Source organism: Saimiri boliviensis, chromosome 3 (genome assembly GCF_048565385.1).
Source record: "Saimiri boliviensis isolate mSaiBol1 chromosome 3, mSaiBol1.pri, whole genome shotgun sequence".
Taxonomy (NCBI): Eukaryota; Metazoa; Chordata; class Mammalia; order Primates; family Cebidae; genus Saimiri; species Saimiri boliviensis.
Window position 1 is genome coordinate 95334415 of NC_133451.1, and position 22215 is coordinate 95356629.

The 22215-nt window shown below is 37.9% G+C and overlaps 1 protein-coding gene across 3 annotated transcripts in view; it reads right to left on the reverse strand.

Annotated features, from left to right (window-relative positions):
- The window catches only part of MANBA (mannosidase beta), a 116867-nt gene that overhangs the window by 35358 nt on the left and 59294 nt on the right, over positions 1-22215 (reverse strand). For all 3 annotated transcript variants that reach the window (XR_005579095.2, XM_074396514.1, XM_039468230.2), the window contains 4 exons: positions 16651-16802; positions 7534-7651; positions 5394-5480; positions 1153-1320 (listed from right to left, as the gene is read on the reverse strand). Coding sequence is in view for 2 of the 3 variants with exons in the window: in XM_074396514.1 (XP_074252615.1) it covers positions 1153-1320; positions 5394-5480; positions 7534-7651; positions 16651-16802 (525 nt within the window). In the remaining variant the exon portion in view is untranslated. The remainder of the gene's footprint in view (positions 1-1152; positions 1321-5393; positions 5481-7533; positions 7652-16650; positions 16803-22215) is intronic.

Below are 22215 nucleotides of genomic sequence, written 5' to 3' on the forward strand. Positions count from 1 at the left end.
TCACTTAGTCCATGTAACTCATAAAAGTCACCTCATATTTTTAACCTAATGTTATAGAAAGAAAAATGAAGATTAAGTAACTTGCCCAAGATTATACAGACAGGAAGTGGCCCAGCCAGGATTTCAAAGCATGAGTACTTAACCACTAGACTATAAAATGAAAATCCTCAGAAACCATAAATTAATGAAACATGAAAAACATAATACCAATATTGTGAAGAAAAAAAAAAGATTATAAAATAAGTATTCTGTAAATATTATTTAAAATTTGTACCATCACATTTTTAAATAGAAAAAGTCTTCATGGCACGTGACTTAGTATGCCAGGTAAGCTATAAATTTGAACCTATGTTTTTCTTGAATTCTCAGTGAAGCTTCTTCTCATAAATGGAATAGGGTCATCAACTGGGCATATTTAGGTGCTAATATCACATACTATTTTAAAAAATAGATCCCATTTCACATTGCTTCTGGATATATCCAGATATTTTAAACATCTACAGATACAAAAGTATAAAGACAACCAGATTATTAAATCACATGTTAAACATAGGGTTTTTAAAAAAGTTAAAACTTTTGAAGGCATTACTTAAAAAAATGCTTCTTTTTCCTCACAAAAAGGCCAATTTATATTAATATATGCCTGTATAATATGCCAATTCGACAAATACTGGTGCAAAGAGAACCACTATAGAGCCAGGGCCCTACAGTGGGGTTGGAGACCAGCTCTCTCATCTCTCTTTGCCCCGTAAATCACATACCAGGATGTTCATATGTGATATATGCCAAATTCTACTTAAACATTTACAATTATAAAATTGTAGAAGTGGCATATCAATAATGATCAAATCTAGAGATTCTAAACTTTTCAGGACCCACGGATGGACTCCAAGGAGCACGTGACAACCTGGCATTGTAAGCACTGCATTGGTGTAGGTGTGGAGAGATCCACAAGTAAGTTAATCCTCCAAGAAGTCCACAGCACATGAATCCTTTCACATGTTGCCGCACTACAATGGGATACTCTGTATTCAAATGATACTGTTGAAGACAGTCCTAAAAAGAGCCATAGAACATACTATAACTATATTCAAACTTATCCATTTTAAAGATACATTCTTAAGTTCTACTGCATTAAAAACCATTACTTACTGCCAATACAAGCTCTCTGATGTTTTTCACATAGAGTGTCACATAGTCCTTGATATAGGTTGGCCGGTCAGTGAAATTGATGTGATACCAATTCATCATCAGCGCTGCCTCATTTTCATTATTGCCACTCCATATGATGATAGAGGGATGAGATTTCAGTCTCTTGATCTGAAAATTAAAACATAAAATGATTTTCAAACAGTTAACATAAAAAATTCAGAGCTATAATTACCTATAAAATTAGAGCCCTTACATTTCTGCACATAAATTCTTATGTGCCAAAAATCTAATTTGAAAATGGCTAGTCATCTTAGCTGTAGGAATACATTTAGGGAAATCTTTGAGATTCTTTTTATCTAAATTTTATAAACACTGATACATAGGGTTTCTCTTCTCTGCTGTATAAAAACTGAAGATAATACAATCCCTTTTTTAGAAAGAGAATGAATAAATTCATCATCATGTGGATTGCCACAAAAAAACCTTCCAGGAAATACAAAAGGCAGGAGACATTATGTTTTGGGGATTGGTTCCTAAGAACAAGCTGGAGTTTTGTGTGAAGAAATAAATGAGGCAAAGGAATCACTGTCACTGAAAGAGAACGGAGGTACCTATGCAGTCTCCACTGATACCAGAAAACCAGAAGGAAAACTAGAGAAGGTTCTCCAAAGCAAATAAGTACTAGAGGTATGCCGGCAGTTAAAGACAAATATGGAATACTCTAAAGGAAAACAGATTAGGGCAATCAGTAATGTCTTCTGAAATAACTATCAATGTCATGTCCTGAGAAATCAACTAACAGATCTAATTATACAAGGGAAATTAGAGAATATCCCTGCAAACTATGCCACATGAGGCCTGCATAAACTGAGCTCATCTGGGCTGGCCCTGCATAAAGGGAAAAGGATCTACCCGTGCTAGGTTTGCCCTGGATAGATTCAGACATGTCCCTTCTTCTAACACCCTGGGACACGGGCCCCAACAGAGAGCAATTAAATTCCTTTGAGAATGGCAGAGTGAGTCAACGGTCAAGAGAAATTCTTTTGGAGCATGTTTTGGCAATGTTACCGCATAGGTTCACTTTCACTGAAATGCATGATTACACTGACAGCCCCCCACTGACGTCCTCAGTGTGTTCTCCTTTCAAGCTCAGAAACTCACATACATGAAATAGAGATGCACTGAAGGTATATTAAAAAGCTATTTCATTTTTTTAAAATTAAATCTTTTGTTTTTCTCGGCCAGCCGTATAAACACTATTTCCTTTTTTTGTCTTTGAACATGCCCAGGAAAGGGACAGCTGCTACAGCCTGTGACTGACATATGTATGCCACTGATGAAAATACAAATACAAATCCTGAAGGGGCAAAAAGCTTCAGTGACACTGTTACACACAGCTTTCAAGCTGACCTTAGAGTTTTATGGTAAGCTTTACTTTAAAATTTTAACAAACTCTGCATAAAATGGTTCTTGTTATCTTTAATAATACATCAAAGAACTGAAGATACATAGATGTTGTATTTTAATTATTTATAGAAAACTAAAAATAAAATTGAAATGCTTACAACCTGTGTAACTATAATTAATATGTTTAAAGTTATTCATTCATCTATTCATCTTTCCACTTTGTGAATAATCCACAGAGTGGGACACAGAGGGGAATGAGCCCTAGGCCTCAGGGAGATGGCAATCTTGCAGGGTGACAAGTCCTTGAACAAGTAATTCAAGGTGTGATTTGTGTCACAAAAGGCAAAAGAAGAGTGACTTAATCTACACTTGCAGATAGAAGAAGGTTTTTCCCATGCTCAAGGTAAGAGAGGCCAAAGGAGAACAAAGGAGGTGGCCCACAAGGGCAGGGGATGGAGAAGATGGTCCAGGACACAGACAGCAAGAGGGAGATGGTGCCCGAACAAGTGTGGACACCAGCAGGACGGGGTCCCGCACAAGAGGATCTTACACTTACCCAGAGGGCAAGGAGCTACCTCAGGGGAGCTGCTGGCAAGGGAAGGATTCAATTGTACTTTTTAAACCTTTTATTTTAAAATGAAACACAGTTACAGAAAACACATTATCATGTGGTGAATTATTATAAGGCAATCATCCTTGTAGCCACCACCCAGGGCAGCCACACAGGAAGCCCTCCACATGCCTCTTCCTAATCACGGCCCCTTCCTCCTTCCAAAAGTAACCACTGTCTTGAGTGTTATAGAAATCGCTTCCTTGCATTTCTGTATGGTTTTTCACAAAATATACATCTGCAGGCACTATATTATGAACTCTAGATTTCAACACACTTGATGGATTCACTTCATTGACACCCTTATCCTTACTGAATCTTAAATTGTCCCCTTTTTGGCTGCTCAGAATCTCTCAAAATCCTTTTGATGTAACTTTGATAGCTTTCTTGCTATCTGTATGTTGAGATATTCCAGGATCAGGGTTCTGAGCAGGAATATAGTATGACTTAAAATGTGTCAGTGGAAGATGACTTTGGCAGCTCTGTTGAGTATGTACATATTGAAAGAGACCAATACTAGGGAGCCCAACCAGAAAACAAATGCAATGATTGAGGAGCCAGAAAAATAGGATTTGAGTTAGAGTAGTAGGTACAGGGGTGAGAAAGTAAATACAAATACAAGTAACACTGGCATCAAAAAATTGTCTCAACTTTAAAACCAGTTGGATGTGGGAGGTGAGAAAAAAGAAAGTATCAATGACTTTCATATTTCCTGCAAAAAAGAAAAATGAAGACATGCTGAGTTAGTGGTGGTAGTGGGACAGCTGGGATTATTTGTTATTTCTTTTATACTGCATGCCTTCCATATATTATCCTATTTAATCTTTGAAACAGTTTCATGAGGAATGACATCACATCAGAGTTATAGATACAGAAATTGAGGCTCAAGAAGTAAAGTGACCTCCCTAAGGTGGCAGGTTCACCATTCAGGAAGAAATATCAAAATATTTGTTCTTTGTACATCAACATTGCAAAAAATCTGGCAGACAGTTGGAAATGAGAAGTTGAAATCAGAGTCAATAATGATCCATATTGTACCTTTAGCTGAGGTTACCAAGAATATGAATTTTTTTCCTTCTTTAACATGTTGCAGAACACTACCAAAACTCATTATGTCTGCACAGTCTTGCAAATTCTTTACAAAGTAGGAGTAATCTCCTGGTACAGTGATGATTTCTAATGGATGGTAATGAATCAGTCCAATGTTTCAATAGTATTTTACTCACATAAGATACATTCACAAGTTGGTTCCAAAGCTGTATTTTGGGAGTACATCATGATTCCAAATTTTCTTGTATTGTCAAGCATCCCACTCTGGTTCTACATGGAAACCCATGCCACGCACTTAACATTTAGGGGAGAGGAAATGTAATGCAATCTGTGTTTCAAAGCATGATCATCTCCTAAACAGACCTTGCTGCAGAAATAAGTATATTGAGCACACAGCTGATAAACCTCAGATCTGTAGCTAAAATTATCAGTTGATAATATTATATGAAACCATTGCCATTTGTAAAAAGAAGATAGTCCAGGATCATCTAGTATATTTCCTGTGTCAGACCTAGAGTCAGCCATTTCTCTAAGAAGCTTTTCTATTAACAGGAAAGATCATTTCAATATAAGAATACTCAATACTACAATGTAGGGCATTATTTCTAGGTCTTTTCAGTGGACAGAAGAAGTATATAATCACTTCCTTGCATTTATATATTTGTGAATATAAATATAAATGTCAATATGTGGAATGCAAAATAAATCAAGGAATCAATTATCAATTTAAAATTTTCTCCTGAGCAATTCAAACAGTGGCATTGCTGTTTGCTGAGGTGAAAACTGCAGAAGAAGCAAGGTTGGGGGAGGCAATACACATTACATTTTGTAATGTACATATTACATTTCAGATGTACATTTTCAGTTTGTACATATTACATTTCAGATGCTTATTAAACCTCTAAGCAGAGGCACCAGGTAGGCAGTTGGATGTAAAAAAGAGGAATTCAGCAAAGAAATCAGACCTGGAGATAAATCTGGGAGTCATCAGCCAATAGATGATGGTAAAGCCATGGTACTGGGTAGAATCACCTAGGTTGTCAATTACCTGACTGTGTAATTTTTCATGGGATTTAGTAGATAACAAACACCAAAAATGAGGCAAGATTTTTTAGAAAGGCAAAACTAAAACATATGATGTGTTTTCTTTCTTCTTGGAAGGGAAATAACATACCTGGTAAGAAACTTCTGCTCTCACTGAATCCAGGAAGCCTTGATCGGTTGGATAAAGGGCACAGGCAAACATAAAATCCTGCCACACCTAGCAAATCAAATAAAAGGTAATGTAACACTTCCATAAGTTTTATTACACAGAAGAAAGTCTTTATTCTGATCTCTAGGCATTATCTTTCACACAAATGTAAAATCAAGTTGGCCCAATGAGTGTGATCACTGGGGGACTATTATGCATACAGGCAACCAGGAAACATATCACAGACATTAGGATTTCCCAGAGCTGCACAAAAGTGTACAGAAACCCGAGAAGAGAAAATCCTAGGCAGGTATAAAAGAAAGGGAAGATGGAAGAATCTGAAAAAGGAAAAAACGTGTGGAGGGGACACAAAATGAGGCTTCCCTCCAGCCCCTCCTCACTCCTAATTCATTCCTATTTTCACCAGGCATTTGGTATTAAGAAATGCACCTTAATAACAAAGGTATTAAGAATACCTTTGATTAAGACTCAATGACTGTTAAGAATCATACTTCGTTTATAAAGAGTTAACTTTTCATAGACAAAAGGATTACTACGTGCACAATTTAGTAATGAAACCTTGTAGGTTCCTGTCTAAGGAGGCTGTGTGATGCAATGGTTAAGAACATAGCCCCAACTGGGTGCTGTGGCTCATGTCTATAATCCCAGCACTTTGGGAGGCCAAGGAGGGTGGATCACCTGAGGTCAGCAGTTCGAGACCAGCCTGGCCAACATGGTGAAACTCTGTCTGTACTAAAAATACAAAAATTAGTCAGGCATGGTGGCACACACCTGTAATCCTAACTACTTGGGAGGCTGAGGCAGGAGAATTGCTTGAACCTGGGAAGCGGAGGCTGAAGTGAGCCAAAATCACACCACTGCATTCCAGCCCAGGCAAGAGAGTAAGAGTTCATCTCAAAAAAAGGAAGGAAAAAAAAAAAAAAAGAAAAAAGAAAAAAAGAACATAGCTTGTCTGAGTCAGAATCTTGATTCCACCATAAACGGGCTGTTAGCGTTTAGGTAAAATATTTAACCTCTCCACGTGTCAGTTTCCTTATCTGTAAATAGGGATAGAGAATAGTAACTACCTCACTGAATGGGCATGAAGATAATATAAAATATATAGTGCACTTAGAACAATGCCTGACACTCAGTAAATATTATAGAATATTGTCATCATTACAATAACCATCAGCATTATCATTAATATAATTTCTAGTCTCCTGTGACACTCTTTATATTTTAGATCAATAATAATAAAATTAACAGCATATATTTTCTTTGTTTTATCCTCAAAATTGCAAAACATGTTAGAAGTACCTAATAACAATATTAGGGCCAGCCACAGTAGCTCACATCTGTAATCTCAGCACTTTGGGAGGCCAAGGCAGGTGGATCACCTGAGGCCAGGATTTCGAGGCCAGCCTGGCCAACACGGTGAAACTCCAGCTCTATTAAAAATACAAAAATTAGCTGCATGCTAATTTACTAAAAACACAAAATTTAGTACATGCCTATAATCCCAGCTGCTCTGGACACTGGGGCAGGAGAATCGCTTGAACCTGGGGTGAGGGAGGGTGCAGTGAGCTGAGGTCACAACACTGCATTCCAGCCTGGGACAGAGTGAGACTCCGTCTCAAGAAAAGAAAAATTAAAAATTAAAAATCAGAAAAAATTTAGAAAAACAATATCAAACACACCTTTTCTTTACTTAATTTCATATTTTCTTCTCTTTAGGTTTTGTCAGATCTCCTTTAAGTGTTTTAAATATTCTATTTTCTTTTACATGCATACCTAATATCACAAAGGAAATTATTTTAAAATAATTTAAATATATATATATTAAATTTAAAATAATTTAAATTTAATATATATATATATACACACACTGGAATATAAATAAATTATAGGACATCTATCATTTAATAATAAAGAATTATGGTAGTTGCTATCACCTATGGCTCTGGGTTTATAAGATGCCATTTATTACTATAGCCCAAAATGGAATATCATTCCCAGCTCTGAGACAGGAAGGAAAGGGCAATTGCATCATTCAGCACATTGGCAGTCAAACTGAGGATACAGTAACTTATCAATATATAAAATGCTATTGACTTCTCACCATTATTCCTAGTTCATCACAGAGTTCATAGAATTCATCCTGCTCATAAATTCCTCCTCCCCAAACCCGAAGAGTATTCATGTTAGCATCCACAACAGACTGCAAAAGAAGCTGTAACCTGTAGAAGACATTTTATAAACAAATCCTAATTTGGAAAAAAAAAAAAAAACAGATTGTGGCAGAGTATGTTTAGAAAAACATACTCTAAAATCATGATGGTTTGGTTATAATGCAAATTAAAGGAAGATAAAATTATGTACACATTAACTGTAAACACATAAACAGAAAAAGGATGGGTGATATCTTTACCTATTAAATTTTCAGTAACATTATTATACTATTTTTAAAATTAATTTTTGTTTTATATTTATTCCTATAAAAATACAGTTGTAAGCCTTAGAAAGTATCTGCTAATTCTATATAACTCCTCCAAACTATAAAACAAAATCAAGACTTGAGTATTAGTGCCTGTTACCCCTCTCCTTGTATAGAATTCCTCCAGCCCAATATTTCTTTCTCTAGTAAATTTCCTTTCTACCTTTCCTAATTCTTATTCATATGACCCTCTGGAAAATCTAGAAACTTACAGGCAGCTTGAGAGCATGTACCCTCCCTCCATCCCCAGAACACAGCTCAATCCAAATGACAGGCTGGGCAGACCCAGGGCACTGTGGGCTCAGCACAGGCACGACAGGCAGGCTTGACAATTGGCCCCGCCAGGCTGAACCACCACAGCCAACCCAGCCCCAGCCAGGAAGAGAGAGGAGCATTTGAAAAGGAGACAATAGAGCCAATTATCTTGTGTCTATGTCTGAAGAACAATTTCATTTTCTTATGAAATCTAAATAGGCACGTTTTAAAGTAAAAGGAAATTACCACAACTTTTAGAAAAAAATCTGGGTTAGTTACTGATATTTACATTCTAAACATTAAATAATAAACTACAATGCACACTTACACATTTGTAAATATGCTAAAATGTTATTTAACTTAGATAATAAATAAGTTTAAATGTGTTTATTTTCATTTCATAAAGTTTATTTTCAGCATCAAAAAGATGTAAGTTTACAGATCCAATTAGAAAATATTACTTTCTTCCAAAGTTCTATTCTTGCAGTCTCAGAAAAACATTTTTATTTTTTTCCCTAGATCTAGAACTGTTAAGACTATATATTGTTTTAAAATAAATTGCATTATGTATATTTAAGGTATATGACATGATGCTATGGGTTACATATAGATAGTTAAAAATAACTATAGTGAAACAAACTAACACACTCACCGTCCTACATTAGGAGTCCCAACCCCAGGTCATGGACTGGACCAAGGACCAGGCGGCCATGGACCAGCACAAGGTGAGCAGCAGGTGAGCAAGCATTACTATCTGACCTGTCAGATCAGTGGCACATTAGATTCTTAAAGGAGCAGGAACCCCATTGTGAACTGTGCATGCGAGGGATCCAGGTTGCATGCTCCTTATGAGAATCTAATTGCTGATGATCTGAGGTGGAACAGTTTCATCCCAAAACTATCCCCCCACCCACTGCCCCCAATCTGTGGAAAAACTGTCTTCCATGAAACTGGTCCTTGGTGCTAAAAAGGCTGAGGACTGCTGTCCTACATAGTTACCCACTCTTGCTGTGTTTGTGGCCAGAGTAGCCAAAATCTACTCATTTAGCCTGAATTCCATAAATAGCACAATTTTTTTTTCTCCACAGTCCTAGGGCACATCAGATCTCGAGACTTGTTCTCCTTCATATCTGCTGCATTCTATACTCTGACCAACAGCTCCCAGTTCCCTTTCCACCCTCCCACAACCACACCCCCACGACACACAAGATTTCTTCTAGTTCTTTTGTTAAGATAAAAGCAGAAGAATATGCAAGTATCGGAACTGCTGGCAAGATGGCCAAATAGGAACAGCTCTGCTGTGCAGTTCCCAGCAAGAGCAAAGCAGAAGGCAGGTAATCTCTGCATTTCCCACTGAGGTACCTGGTTCATCTCATTGGAACTGCTTAGACAGTGGGTGCAGCTGAAGGAGGGTAAGTCAAAGCAGGATAGGACATCACCTCACCCGGGAAGTGCAAAGGGTTAGAGAACTCCCTCTCCTACCAAGGGAAGCCACTAAGGAGTATTCCTGGCACTCCATCCCAGATACTGTGCTTTTCCCATGGTCTTTACAACCTGCAGAGCAGGAGATTCCGTCTGGTGCCACAACACCAAGGCCCTGAGTTTCCACCACAAAACTGAACATCTATTTGGAAAGACACCAAGCTAGCCATAGCAGTTTTCTTTTTTTCATACCCCAGGAGCACCTGGAACACCAGTGAGACAAAACTGTTCACTCCCCTGAAAAAGGGGGCTGAAGTCAGGGAGTCAAGTGATCTGGCTCGGCCAGGTCCCACCCCCACAAAGACCAGCAAGCTAAGTTTCACTGGCTTGAAATTCTCGCAGCCAGCACAGTAGTCTGAGCTCGACCTGGGAAGTTTAGCTCCTCCATGGGGGGAGGGGCATCTGCCATTGCTAAGGCTCAAGTAGGAGGTTTTAACCTCACCTGTGTAAACAAAGTTGCAGGGAAGGAACTGAGTGGAGACTACAGAAGCTCAGCAAGGCCTCTGCAGGCAGACTGTGTCACTAGACTCCCTCCTCACTAGGCAGAGCATTGCTGAAAAAAGGCAGCACCCTTTCAGGGACTTATAAATAAACCCCAACCTTCCTGGGACAGAGCACCTGGGGAAAGGGACAATTGTGAGTACAGCTTCAGAAGACTTAAACATCCCTACCTGGCAGCTATAAGAGTGCAGCGGGTCTCCCAGCACAGCATTCTAGCTCTGATAAGGAACAGACTGCCTCCTCAAGTGGCTCCCTGACCCCTGTGTATCCTGACTAGCAGATACCTTCCAGCAGGGGCCAACAGACACCTCAAATAGGAAAGCTCTGGTAGGTATCTGGCAGGTACGCTTCTGGGACGAAGCTACCAGAGGAAGGAACAGGCAGCAATCTTTGCTGTTCTGCAGCCCCTGCTAGTGATTCCCAGGTAAGCAGGGTCTGGAGTGGACCTCCAGAAAACTCCAGCAGACCTGCAGCAGAGGGACTGATGTTTTTCCAGCAGGAAAACTAACAAACAGAAAGAAATAGTTTCAGCATCAACAAAAAGGATGTCCACTCAGAGACCCCATCCAAAATCACCAACTTCAAAGACCAAACGTAGATAAATCCACAAAGGTGGGAAGAAACCAGCACAAAAAAAGGCTAAAAATTCCAAAAACCAGAACACCTCTTCTCCTCCAAGAGATCACAACTCCTCACCAGCAAAAGAACAAAACTGATGGAGAATGAGTTTGACAAATTGACAGAAGCAGGCTCCAGGAGGTAGGTAATAAACTTCTCTGAGCTAACAGAGTATGTTCTAACCCAAGGCAAGAAAGCTAAGAACTTTGGGAAAAGGTTAAATGAAATGCTAACTAGAATAACTACTTTAGAGAAGAACATAAATGACCTGATGGGGCTGAAAAATACAGCACAAGATCTTCGTGAAGCATACACAAGTTGCAATAGCCAAATCAATCAAGTGGAAGAAAGGATATCAGAGATTGAAGATAAACTCAATGGAATAAAACAAGAAGGCAAGATTAGAGAAAAAAGAGTGAAAAGAAATGAACAAAGCCTCCAAGAAACATGGAATTATGTGAAAAGACCAAATCTACGTTTGATTGATGTATCTGAAAGTGATGGGGAAAATGAAACCAAGTTGGAAAACACTCTTCAGGATGTTATCCAAGAGAACATCCCCAACCTAGCAAGACAGGCTAATATCCAAATTCAGGAAATACAGAGACCACCACAAAGATACTCCTCAAGAAGAGCAACCCCAAGACATGTAATCGGCAGATTCACCAAGGTTGAAATGAAGAAAAAAATGCTAAGGGCAGCCAGAGAGAAAGGTCGAGTTACTCACAAAGGGAAGCCCATCAGACTCACAGCAGATCTCTCGGGAGAAACCCTAAAAGCTAGAAGAGATTAGGGGCCAATATTTGACATTCTTAAAGAAAATAATTTTCAACCCAGAATTTCATATTCAGCCAACCTAAGCTTCATAAGCAGAGGAGAAATAAAATCCATTACAGACAAACAACAACTGAGAGATTTTATCACCACCTGACCTGCCTTACAAGAGCTCCTGTAGGAAGCACTAAACATGGAAAGGAACAACCAGTACCAGCCACTGCAAAAACGTACTAAATGTAAAGTCCATCAACACAATGAAGAAACTGTATCAACTAATGGGCAAAACAACCAGCTAGCATCATTTAAGGGCAGGATCAAATTCACACCTAACAATATTAATCTTAAATGTAAATGGCCTAAATGCCCCAATTAAAAGACATAGATTGGCAAATTGTATAAAGAGTCAAGACCCATCAGTGTGTTGTATTCAAGAGACCCATCTCACATTCAAAGACGTGCATAGGCTCAAAATAAAGGGATAGAGGAAAATTTGCTAAGTCAATGGAAAGAAAAAAAAAAAAAAGCAGGAATTGCAATCCTAGTCTCTGATTAAACAGACTTTAAACCAACAAAGATCAAAAGAGACAAAGAAGGGCATTATATAATGGTGAAGAGATCAATGTAACAAGAAGAGCTATCTATCCTAAATATATAGGCACCCAATACAGGAGCACCCAGATATATAAAATAATTTCTTAGAGACCTAAAAAAGACTTAGACTCCCAAACAATAATAGTGGGAGACTTTAGCACCCCACTGTCAATATTAGACAGATCAACGAGACAGAAAATTAACAAGAATATCCAAGCCTTGAACTCAGCTCTGGAACAAGCAAACCTAATAGACATCTACAGAACTCTCCACCCCAAATCCACAGAGTATACATTCTTCTCAGCACCACATCACACTTACTCTAATATTGATCACATAATTGGAAGTACAACACTCCTCAGCAAATGTAAAAGAACATAAATCCTAACAAACAGTGTCTCAGACCACAGTGCAATCAAATGAGAACTTGGGATTAAGAAACTCACTCAAAACCGCACAATTACATGGAAACTGAACAACCTGCTCCTGAATGACTATGGGATACTTAATGAAATGAAGGCTGAAATAAAGATGTTCTTTGAAACCAATGAGAATGAAGACACAACATACCAGAATCTCTGGGATACATTTAAAGCAGTGTGTAGAGGGAAATTTATAGCATTAAATCCCCACAAGAGAAAGCAGGAAAGATCTCTAAAACTGACACTGTAACATCGGGATTAAAAGAACTAGAGAAGCAAGAACAAATTCAAAAGCTAGCAGAAGACAAGAAATAACTAAGATCAGAACATAACTGAAGGAGATAGAGACATGAAAAACCCTTCAAAAAAATCAGTGAATCCAGAAGCTGGTTTTTTGAAATGATCAACAAATTAGATAGACAGCTAGCCAGACTAATAAAAAAGAAAAGAGAGAAGAATCAAATAGATGCAATAAAAATAATAAAGGGGGTATCACCACTGGTCCCACAGAAATGCAAACTACCATCAGAGATTACTACAAACATCTCTATGAAAATAAACCAGACAATCTAGAAGAACTGGATAAATTCCTGGACACTTACACCTTCCCAAGACTAAACCAAAAAGAACTCAAATCCCTGACAGACCAACAAAAAGGCCTGAAATTGAGGCAACAATTAATAGCCTACCAACCAAAAAAAAGTTCAGGACCAGATGGGTCCACAGCCGAATTCTACCAGAGGTATAAAGAGAAGCTGGTACCACTCCTTCTGAAACTGTTCCAAACAATACAAAAAGAAGGACTCCTTTCTAACACATTTTATGAGACCAACATCATCCTGATACCAAAACCTGACAGAGACACAACTAAAAAAGAAAATTTCAGGCCAATATCCATGATGAACATCAGTGTGAAAATCCTCAAGAAAATACTGGAAAACGGAATCCAACAGCACATCAAAAACTCATCCATCATGATCAAGTTGGCTTCAACCATGGGATGCAAGGCTGGTTCAACATACACAAATCTATAAATGCAACCCATTACATAAACAGAACCAAAGACAAAAATCATATGATTATCTCAATAGATGCAGAAAAGACCTTTGACAAAATTCAACAGCCCTTTATGCTAAAAACTTTCAATAAACTAGGTATTGATTGAACATATCTCAAAATAATAACAGCTGTTTATGACAAACCCACAGCCAATATCATACTGAATCGGCAAAAACTGGAAGCATTCCCTTTGAAAACTGGCACAAGACAAGGATGCCCTCTCTCACCACTCCTATTCAGCATAGAACTGGAAATTCTGGCCAGGGCAGTGAGGCAAGAAAAAGAAATAAAGGGTATTCAATTAGAAAAATATGAAGTCAAATTGTCTATTTGCAGACAACATGATTGTATATTTAGAAGACCCCACCATCTCAGCCCAAAATCTCCTTAAGGTGATAAGCAACTTTAGCAAAATCTCAGGATACAAAACCAATTTGCAAAAATCACAACCATTCCTATACACCAACAACAGACAAACAGAAAGCCAAATCATGAGTGAACTCCCATTCTCAATTGCTACAAAGAGAATAAAATACCTAGGAATACAACTATCAAGGGTTGTGAAGGACCTCTTCAAGGAGAACTACAAACCACTGCTCAAGAAAATAAGAGAGGACACAAACACATGGAAAAGCATTCCATGCTCATGATCAGGAAGAATCAGTATCATGAAAATGGCTGTACTGCCCAAGATAACTTATAGATTCAATGTTATCCCCATCAAGCTACCATTGACTTTCTTCACAGAGTTGGAAAAAAACACCTTAAATTTCATATGGAACCAAAAAAGAGCCAACATAATCAAGGCAATCCCAAGCAAAACAAAACCAAAGCTTGAGGCACCATGCTACCTGACTTCAAATTATATTCCAAGTCTACAGTAATCAAAACAGCATGGTACTGGTATCGAAACAGAGATATAGACAAATAGAACAGAAAAGAGGCCTCAGAAATAATGCCATACATCCACAACCATCTAATCTTTGACAAACCGGACAAAACCAAGCAATGGGGTAGGATTCTCTATTTAATAAATGGTGTTGGGGAAACTATCTAGCTAATATGCAGAAAGCTGAAACTGGATTCCTTCCTTACACCTTGTACAAAAATTAACTCAAGATGGATTAAAGACTTAAATATAAGATCCAAAACCATAAAAACTCTAGAAGAAAGCCTAGGCAACACCATTAAAGACATAGGCATGGACAAGGACTTCATGACCAAAACACCAAAAGCAATGGCAACAAAAGCCAAAATAGACAAATGGGATCTAACTAAACTTAAGAGCTTCTGCACAGCAAAAAGAAACCATCATTAGAATGAACCAGCAACCAACAAAATGGGAAAAAAATGTTTGCAATCTACTCATCTGACAAAGGGCTAATATCCAGAATCTGAAAAGAACTTAAACAAATTTAGAAGAAAAAACAATCCATCAAAAAGTGGGCAAAGGGTATGAATAGACATTTCCCAAAAGAAGACATTTATGCAGCCAGCAAACATGAAAAAAAGCTCATCATCACTAGTCATTAGCGAAATGAAAATCAAAACCACAATGAAATATCATCTCATGACAGTTAGAATGGCAATCATTAAAAAATCAGGAGACAACAGATGCTAGAGAGGATGTGGAGAAATAGGAATGCTTTTACACTGTTAGTGGGAGTGTAAATTACTTCAGCCATGTGGAAGACAGTGTGGCAATTCCTCAGGATCTAGAACTAGAAATATCATTTGACCCAGCAATCCCATTACTGGTCATATACCCAAAGGATTATAAATCATTCTGTTATAAAGACATATGCACATGTATTTTTATTGTTGCACTTTTCAAAACAGCAAAGACCTGAAACCAACCCAAATGCTCATCAATGATAGACTAGATAAAGAAAATGTGGCACATATACACCATGGAATACTATGCAGCCATAAAAAAGAATGATCTTACGTCCTTTGCAGGGGCATGGATTAAGCTGGAAACTATCATTTTCAGCAAACTGACACAAGAACAGAAAACCAAACACTGCATGTTCTCACATATAAGTGAGTGCTGAGCAATGAAAACACATGGACACAGGGAGGGGAACATCATATAGCAGGGCCTTTTGGGAGTTGGGGGGCTAAGGGAGGGATAGCAGAGGGGTGGAGGGCCAGGGGAGGGATAGCATTAGGAGAAATGCCTAATGTAGATGACAGGGTAATAGATGCAGCAAACCACCATTGTACATGTATACCTATATAACAAACATGCACGTTCTGCACATGTACCCCAGAACTTACAGTATATTTTTTTAAAAAGAATATACAAATATCTTAGCATAGGAAGGTAAACATGGGGCCAGGCCCAGTGGCTCACACCTGTAATCCCAACACTTTGGGAGGCCAAGGTACGTGGATCATTTGGGGTCAGGATTTCAAGACCAGCCAAGCCAACATGGTGAAACCCCATCTCTACTAAAAATACAAAAATTACCCAGGTGGTAGTAGCCCATGCTTGTAATCCCAGCTACTCGGGAGGCTGAGACAGGATAATCATTTGGGCCTGGGAGGTAGAGGTTGCAGTGAGCTGAGATAGCACCACTGCACTCCAGTCTGGGCAACCGAGTGAGACTCTTTCTCAAAAACAAAAAAAGCAAGGTAAATATGTGTTCTTATCTTTCAAACCCACACTCAAAAACATTTAAGGTTTCCTTTGAAAAGCTGAAAAAAGTAGAATTTAATTTTTTTTCAGGGACTAACTATTTAATATATGAATTAGTCATTTTCCTATTTCTCCAGAGTAAACATATAATAGTTTTCTAAAAATCAAATGGCTTCGACAGTCTCAAATCATTTAGCTGTAAGGCCACCTGTAGCCTAGGAGAGTGGAATGTATGATTTTTTAAATCCTGTCCATTCTAAAGTTTCCATCATCTAGAATTCTACACTATCTCTTAGTTCCTTGCCTAGGGACTAAAGAAGGTAAAAATGAGTAAACTTTAAGCTTTGCAGGACTGTCAATTAAAAGAGAAACAAGAAAAGAAAGACAATAACTTACAACTCAGAGGTTACTCGGTCCTGGAATGAATCTGCTGGGATCCAGTTTGAACCTTTTAGAAATATGGGAAATCCATTAATTTTGAAATAGAAACTCAAACCAGGAGACCCTTTTATGGGCTCTTCTATAAGTTCCACTGTCCTAAAGTAAACCTGCAATAAACAGAATTAAATGACAAATATCAAATTTAAACATAAGCAAAATGGTTTTTTAAGAAAGAAGCACAGCTTTTAAAAAATATATATATTCAATAGTTTAATGTTAATTTTCCTATTTACTATGACACACATAATGTGGAAATGCACATTTCAGGAATATACACTCATAAATTACTGCTAGCATCTGTTATTTCTCTTTTAAAAGAGAAATGTAGAAACCACTAAAGAGCTACTGTAGTCTTCCACATGAAACAGGCATTTGTAATTACGTCGAGAAAGACAACTTGAAGATAACATTTCTAAATTAAATTAAAAACACGCTATTTCACAAAAATAGAAAAAAATGCTGTCTTCGAAAACACATTCTCATTTCAGTGTTGTTAAAATGTAGCCAAACATGCATCCTAGATTCAAATGTTATAATTTAACAGCTTTCCAATCTTAATAACACATTACCATAAAATCACTTTGTTTAATGGTAATTTAATCCTAATTACACATTAAACTCAATGTTCGAGCATACTCTGGTTTCTTGACTGGAGATGTACATGGTGCACTAACGGAAGTAGATGGGGCAGGAGCACACACTCCATGTTATTGGTGCTCTGGAGAGGAAGGAAGAGACTCCATCCTGGTGACAGCGTAGCCAGGTTTTCCCCCAGTTAAGCATGGGCAGCAAGACCCCAAATAAAGAAGCTTTGATGTTTTTATCAAGTCTTAATTCTTGGCAACCATAAACTGGATCAGGTTTCTATGATAAGATTTTACACCAATAAAGCCTAGCCTTACCCCAAAAACACACATTTCTCTAATTTAAAAAAATCAGTGAATGAATTAGTCAAATTATTTCATGTAATAAAACCATTCGCCATTCTTCTGCTTCCTGACTCTTGCCCTCATTTATATGAAATGACAAAAGATCAGAATTAACTTTACAAGATACACAATATGTCCTGGAGGATCTTGACATGGGATGACCACTCCCACTTCAGGGTTAAAAATGTCAAGAATGCACAGTGATCTTCAAAGGTGACTTTTAAAATACCGTGATGATGGGTTCCAACATCTAGAACAGTGAGTGGTTCTTTAAATGTGGCCTGGGGACTCCAGGAGGTCCCTCTGAGCCTTTCAGTGGGCCCTTGACTTTACTTACAGTAAAACTAAAACGTTATTTGCCTTTATTTCTCTCAGTCTCTGAGTGTCAGTGGCATTTTCCAGATATGTGCCTACTTCATTACTCTGACAGCTAACGGAATGTGTGCTGTGTATTCTGTTGTGATGTAGCACTGAGCTGAGGCAGAGGTTTATGGTATGAAGCAGTGCACTTTCAGAGATTAACTCAGTTTGTTCTCTGTACTTTTACTGTGTTCTTACTAGTAATAGCTGTCTTTTATTATTCCTGCTGTAATCTCTATACCCTCATTGTTGTTCAATAAATTCTTATTTTGAACCCCAAAGTTTCCCTTGCCACCTATGCAGAAGCATAAAAGGGGTGGGTACTACTTGTTCTTTTATTTCACAGCAGTATTTTTAAGTTTTCAAATAAAAAAAATTTTAATTTTAACTGAAACTTACTTTGCACTTAATATTTTATCTTGTTCTAAAAGAAAATTTATTTTTAATACTTTTTTTCTAATTCAGGGATGAATTTTCAAAGTGGATTAGAAGGCTTGCTTCTTACTAGCCTGGCCAACATGGTGAAATCCTGTCTCTACTAAAAATATAAAAATTAGTTGCGCGTGATGATGCATGCCTATAATCCCAGCTACTTGAGAGGCAAAGGCAGAAGAATCAGTTAAACCCAGGAGGCAGAGGTTGCAGTGAGCTGAGATCATGCCATCGCACTCCAGCCTGGATTATAGAGCAAGACTCTGTCTCAAAAAAAAAAAAGAAGAAGAAAAAGAAGAAGAAAGCTTATCTTCTTAACCCATAACTGCACTGCACTATCTGTCTATATCTAAAGATGCTAAAAAAAAAAAAAGTGAAACTGACATGTCAGTCTTTTGACTCAAGGAAGGGAAAAATCTATTTTAAAGAAACTGAGTAAAATTATGAAGAAGAAATGAAATTATGATGAAAGCCATCTTTCTCTCAACTTTATGGATGTTAATAACTTAACTTTGTGTGTGTTATGCAATGGAATATTTTAAAATAATATTTATGGTGCCGGTTAAGTTGTAATGTCTCATTGAGACAAATCATTCACAGTATAAAGAAGAGAATTGAATATTTAAACTTAGGCATGATAAGCTCGTCAAAAGATAAAGAGTGAAAAACCCACTGAAGCATCTTTTTTTTTTTTTTTTTTTTTTTTTTGAGGAGGAGGAGGAGTTTCGCTCGTTACCCAGGCTGGACTGCAATGGCGCAATCTCGGCTCACTGCAACCTCCGCCTCCTGGGTTCAGGCAATTCTCCTGCCTCAGCCTCCTGAGTAGCTGGGATTACAGGCACGTGCCACCATGCCCAGCTAATTTTATGTATTTTTAGTAGAGCCGGGGTTTCACCATGTTGACCGGGATGGTCTCGATCTCTTGACCTCGTGATCCACCCGCCTCGGCCTCCCAAAGTGCTGGTATTACAGGCTTGAGCCACCGCGCCCGGCCATAATCCACTGAAGCATCTTACAGGGTTAGTTACGCAGCCCTGGCTAGAGAAGTACACAGAGTAGCTGAGAGACAGTTGTACTGTTGACATTGCAGAATGCTTATTGGATGAAAAGTCAGTAAAGGAAATCACAGTACTGCCACTTTGCAATGACAGAGTAACTCATCCAATTAAGAGATTTGACTGCAAATCTCTTTTTGGGATTTGAAGACTGGCTTGATATCTCCGTGAAACAATCATATTTTTGCTTTACAAATGAGTGAACCTCCAGATATTGATGGATTTGCCAGTTTGCTTGTATTTGTCTGTTAACAGCACAATAAATCATCAAAAATCTTCTTTTCTGTGAATTTTTGGCAACAATATACAAGAGGTGCTGAAATATTCAAAGTACTAAATACTTTTTTGAGTCTCAGGGTTATGCTGTAATTACTGTGTTAACATTTGCACTGATGTTACAAAAGCAGTGGTGGGTAACACTGCTGCTTCCTTAGCAGGAAACAAGGCAGCAGCTCCAAATGGTGCTAGTGGTCATTACATCTTTCACCTTCATGCATTAGCAGGAAAATGAAAAAAGCCAGTTTCACTTAAGACTGTCCTTGATAAAGCAGTAAACATTAATTTCATTAAACCCCAACCCTCAGTATGCATTATTTTAATATCCTGTGTTATGAAATGGGCAATCTCCATAAAGCATCATTCACAATAGATAACTGGATTTAAAGCCTCTGGGCCATTATTAGAGTTGCATGTAAGCTGAATTGGCCTTCTTGTTCATGAAATCCCATTTTTACTTGATAAAAGGACTGATAGACAAATGATGGTTATTCAGACCTGGACACCTGGCAGACATTCTCTTGAAAATGAATGGAGTGAGCCTATCACTTCAAGGAAAACAAGCGGTAGTATTTGTGGCCAAGGATAAAACTCAAACTTTCAAATAAAAATTGGGATTAGGGAGAACTTGTATCTACTCCCTCGTGGTAGTAGATACTACTTGAATACTTAAAAACTTTTTAGATGATGTCAGTGGTGATATTAACAAATGTGATATTATAAAAGGAAATGTTTCAACATTTGGAAGATCTGTAATGCTCAAGAAACAAATATTTTCCAATAACCAATGCCTTATATTACAATATCACATAATATGGGTTAAGAATCCATACAAAGTGCAAGATAGATCAATGGATTTTAATGTGACAGAGAATAAAAAGTTTATTGAAATGACTTCACATCCACATTGCAACTAACCTTTAAGAAACTATCATTTGTTAAAAGAAAATCCACAATTTATCTGAAAAGACTAGCTTTTTCCTTTTCCAAGTATATCTGTATGAAGTCAGATTTCCTTAATCTGTTTCAACCAAAACAATGTATTGCAAATTGACTGAAGGCTGATACAGATGAGAATCCATTTGTCTTCTACTAAGCAAGACATTAAAGTGACTTGCAAACATGTAAAGCTATCATTTCCACTAGTTTTTTTTGTAAATATGTTTTTCATAAAATAAGGGCCGGGCGCGGTGGCTCAAGCCTGTAATACCAGCACTTTGGGAGGCCGAGGCGGGTGGATCACGAGGTCAAGAGATTGAGACCATCCCGGTCAACATGGTGAAACCCCGTCTCTACTAAAAATACAAAAAATTAGCTGGGCATGGTGGCACATGCCTGTAATCCCAGCTACTCAGGAGGCTGAGACAGGAAAATTGCCTGAACCCAGGAGGCGGAGGTTGCGGTGAGCCGAGATCGCGCCATTGCAGTCAAGCCTGGGTAACAAGAACGAAACTCCGTCTCAAAAAAATAAATAAATAAATAAATAATATATTAAAAAGTAGTCATATGTGACATGAGTTTATTATGGTTATTTAAAATGAATAAGTAAATATTTAATTCTCAGTTTTAATATTTAATATGGTAAATATCGGTACATATAACCCATATAAACAAAAGCCTGTTGGAGTTTTCAGTGAATTTTGTAAGTATAATGCAGTGCTAAGTTCCAAAATTTTGAGAATCACTACTGCAGAAAATAGAACTTATTAATTCCTTCTACTTTTTTTTTTTTTTTTTTTAAGAAAGAGTCTTGCTCTGTTGCCCAGGCTGGAGTGCAATGGCACAATCTTGGCTCATTGCAACCTCCGCCTCCTGGGTTCAAGCGATTCTGTCTCAGTCTCCCGAGTAGTTGGGATTACTGGCACACATCACCATGCCTGGCTAAGTTTTGTATTTTTAATAGAGACAGGGTTTCGCCATGTTGGTCATGCTGGTCTCAAACTCCTGTCCTCAGGTGATCCGTCCGCCTCGGCCTCCCAAAGTGCTAGGATTACAGGCATGAGCCACCGCACCTGGCCTATTTATTTCTTAATATCTATTAATGCTACAAATAGTATTAACTATACAGCATAATACTTTCCAGCATACTTTTCTTTTCTGTGCAAATGTTCTTGTAAAAAGACATCTCTCCCTGTCCCCCAACTCTTGCAATAACAAGTTATGACTGGGGTCACAATAAACCCCAAACCACCTGACAGTGCCTCAGAGGTGAAGTAGTAATTACCAGCCACCTTTCCTTCTGGGCATTCTTTGACAGGTGAAAGTCTCCTGCTTCTACGATAAGTGTTAGTAATTTTATACATCCTCTGGCAGTCTTGATTGTCACATAAAAGCCTTCTTCTACAACAGGTATTTTACTTCAGAGAAAATAATGGGTTCTGAAAGATTTCTTGAAAAGACCCTTGAGTAACATATATTTGCATCCAAAGTAAATATATAATCTTCATATGAGACTAAAATTTTTTAAA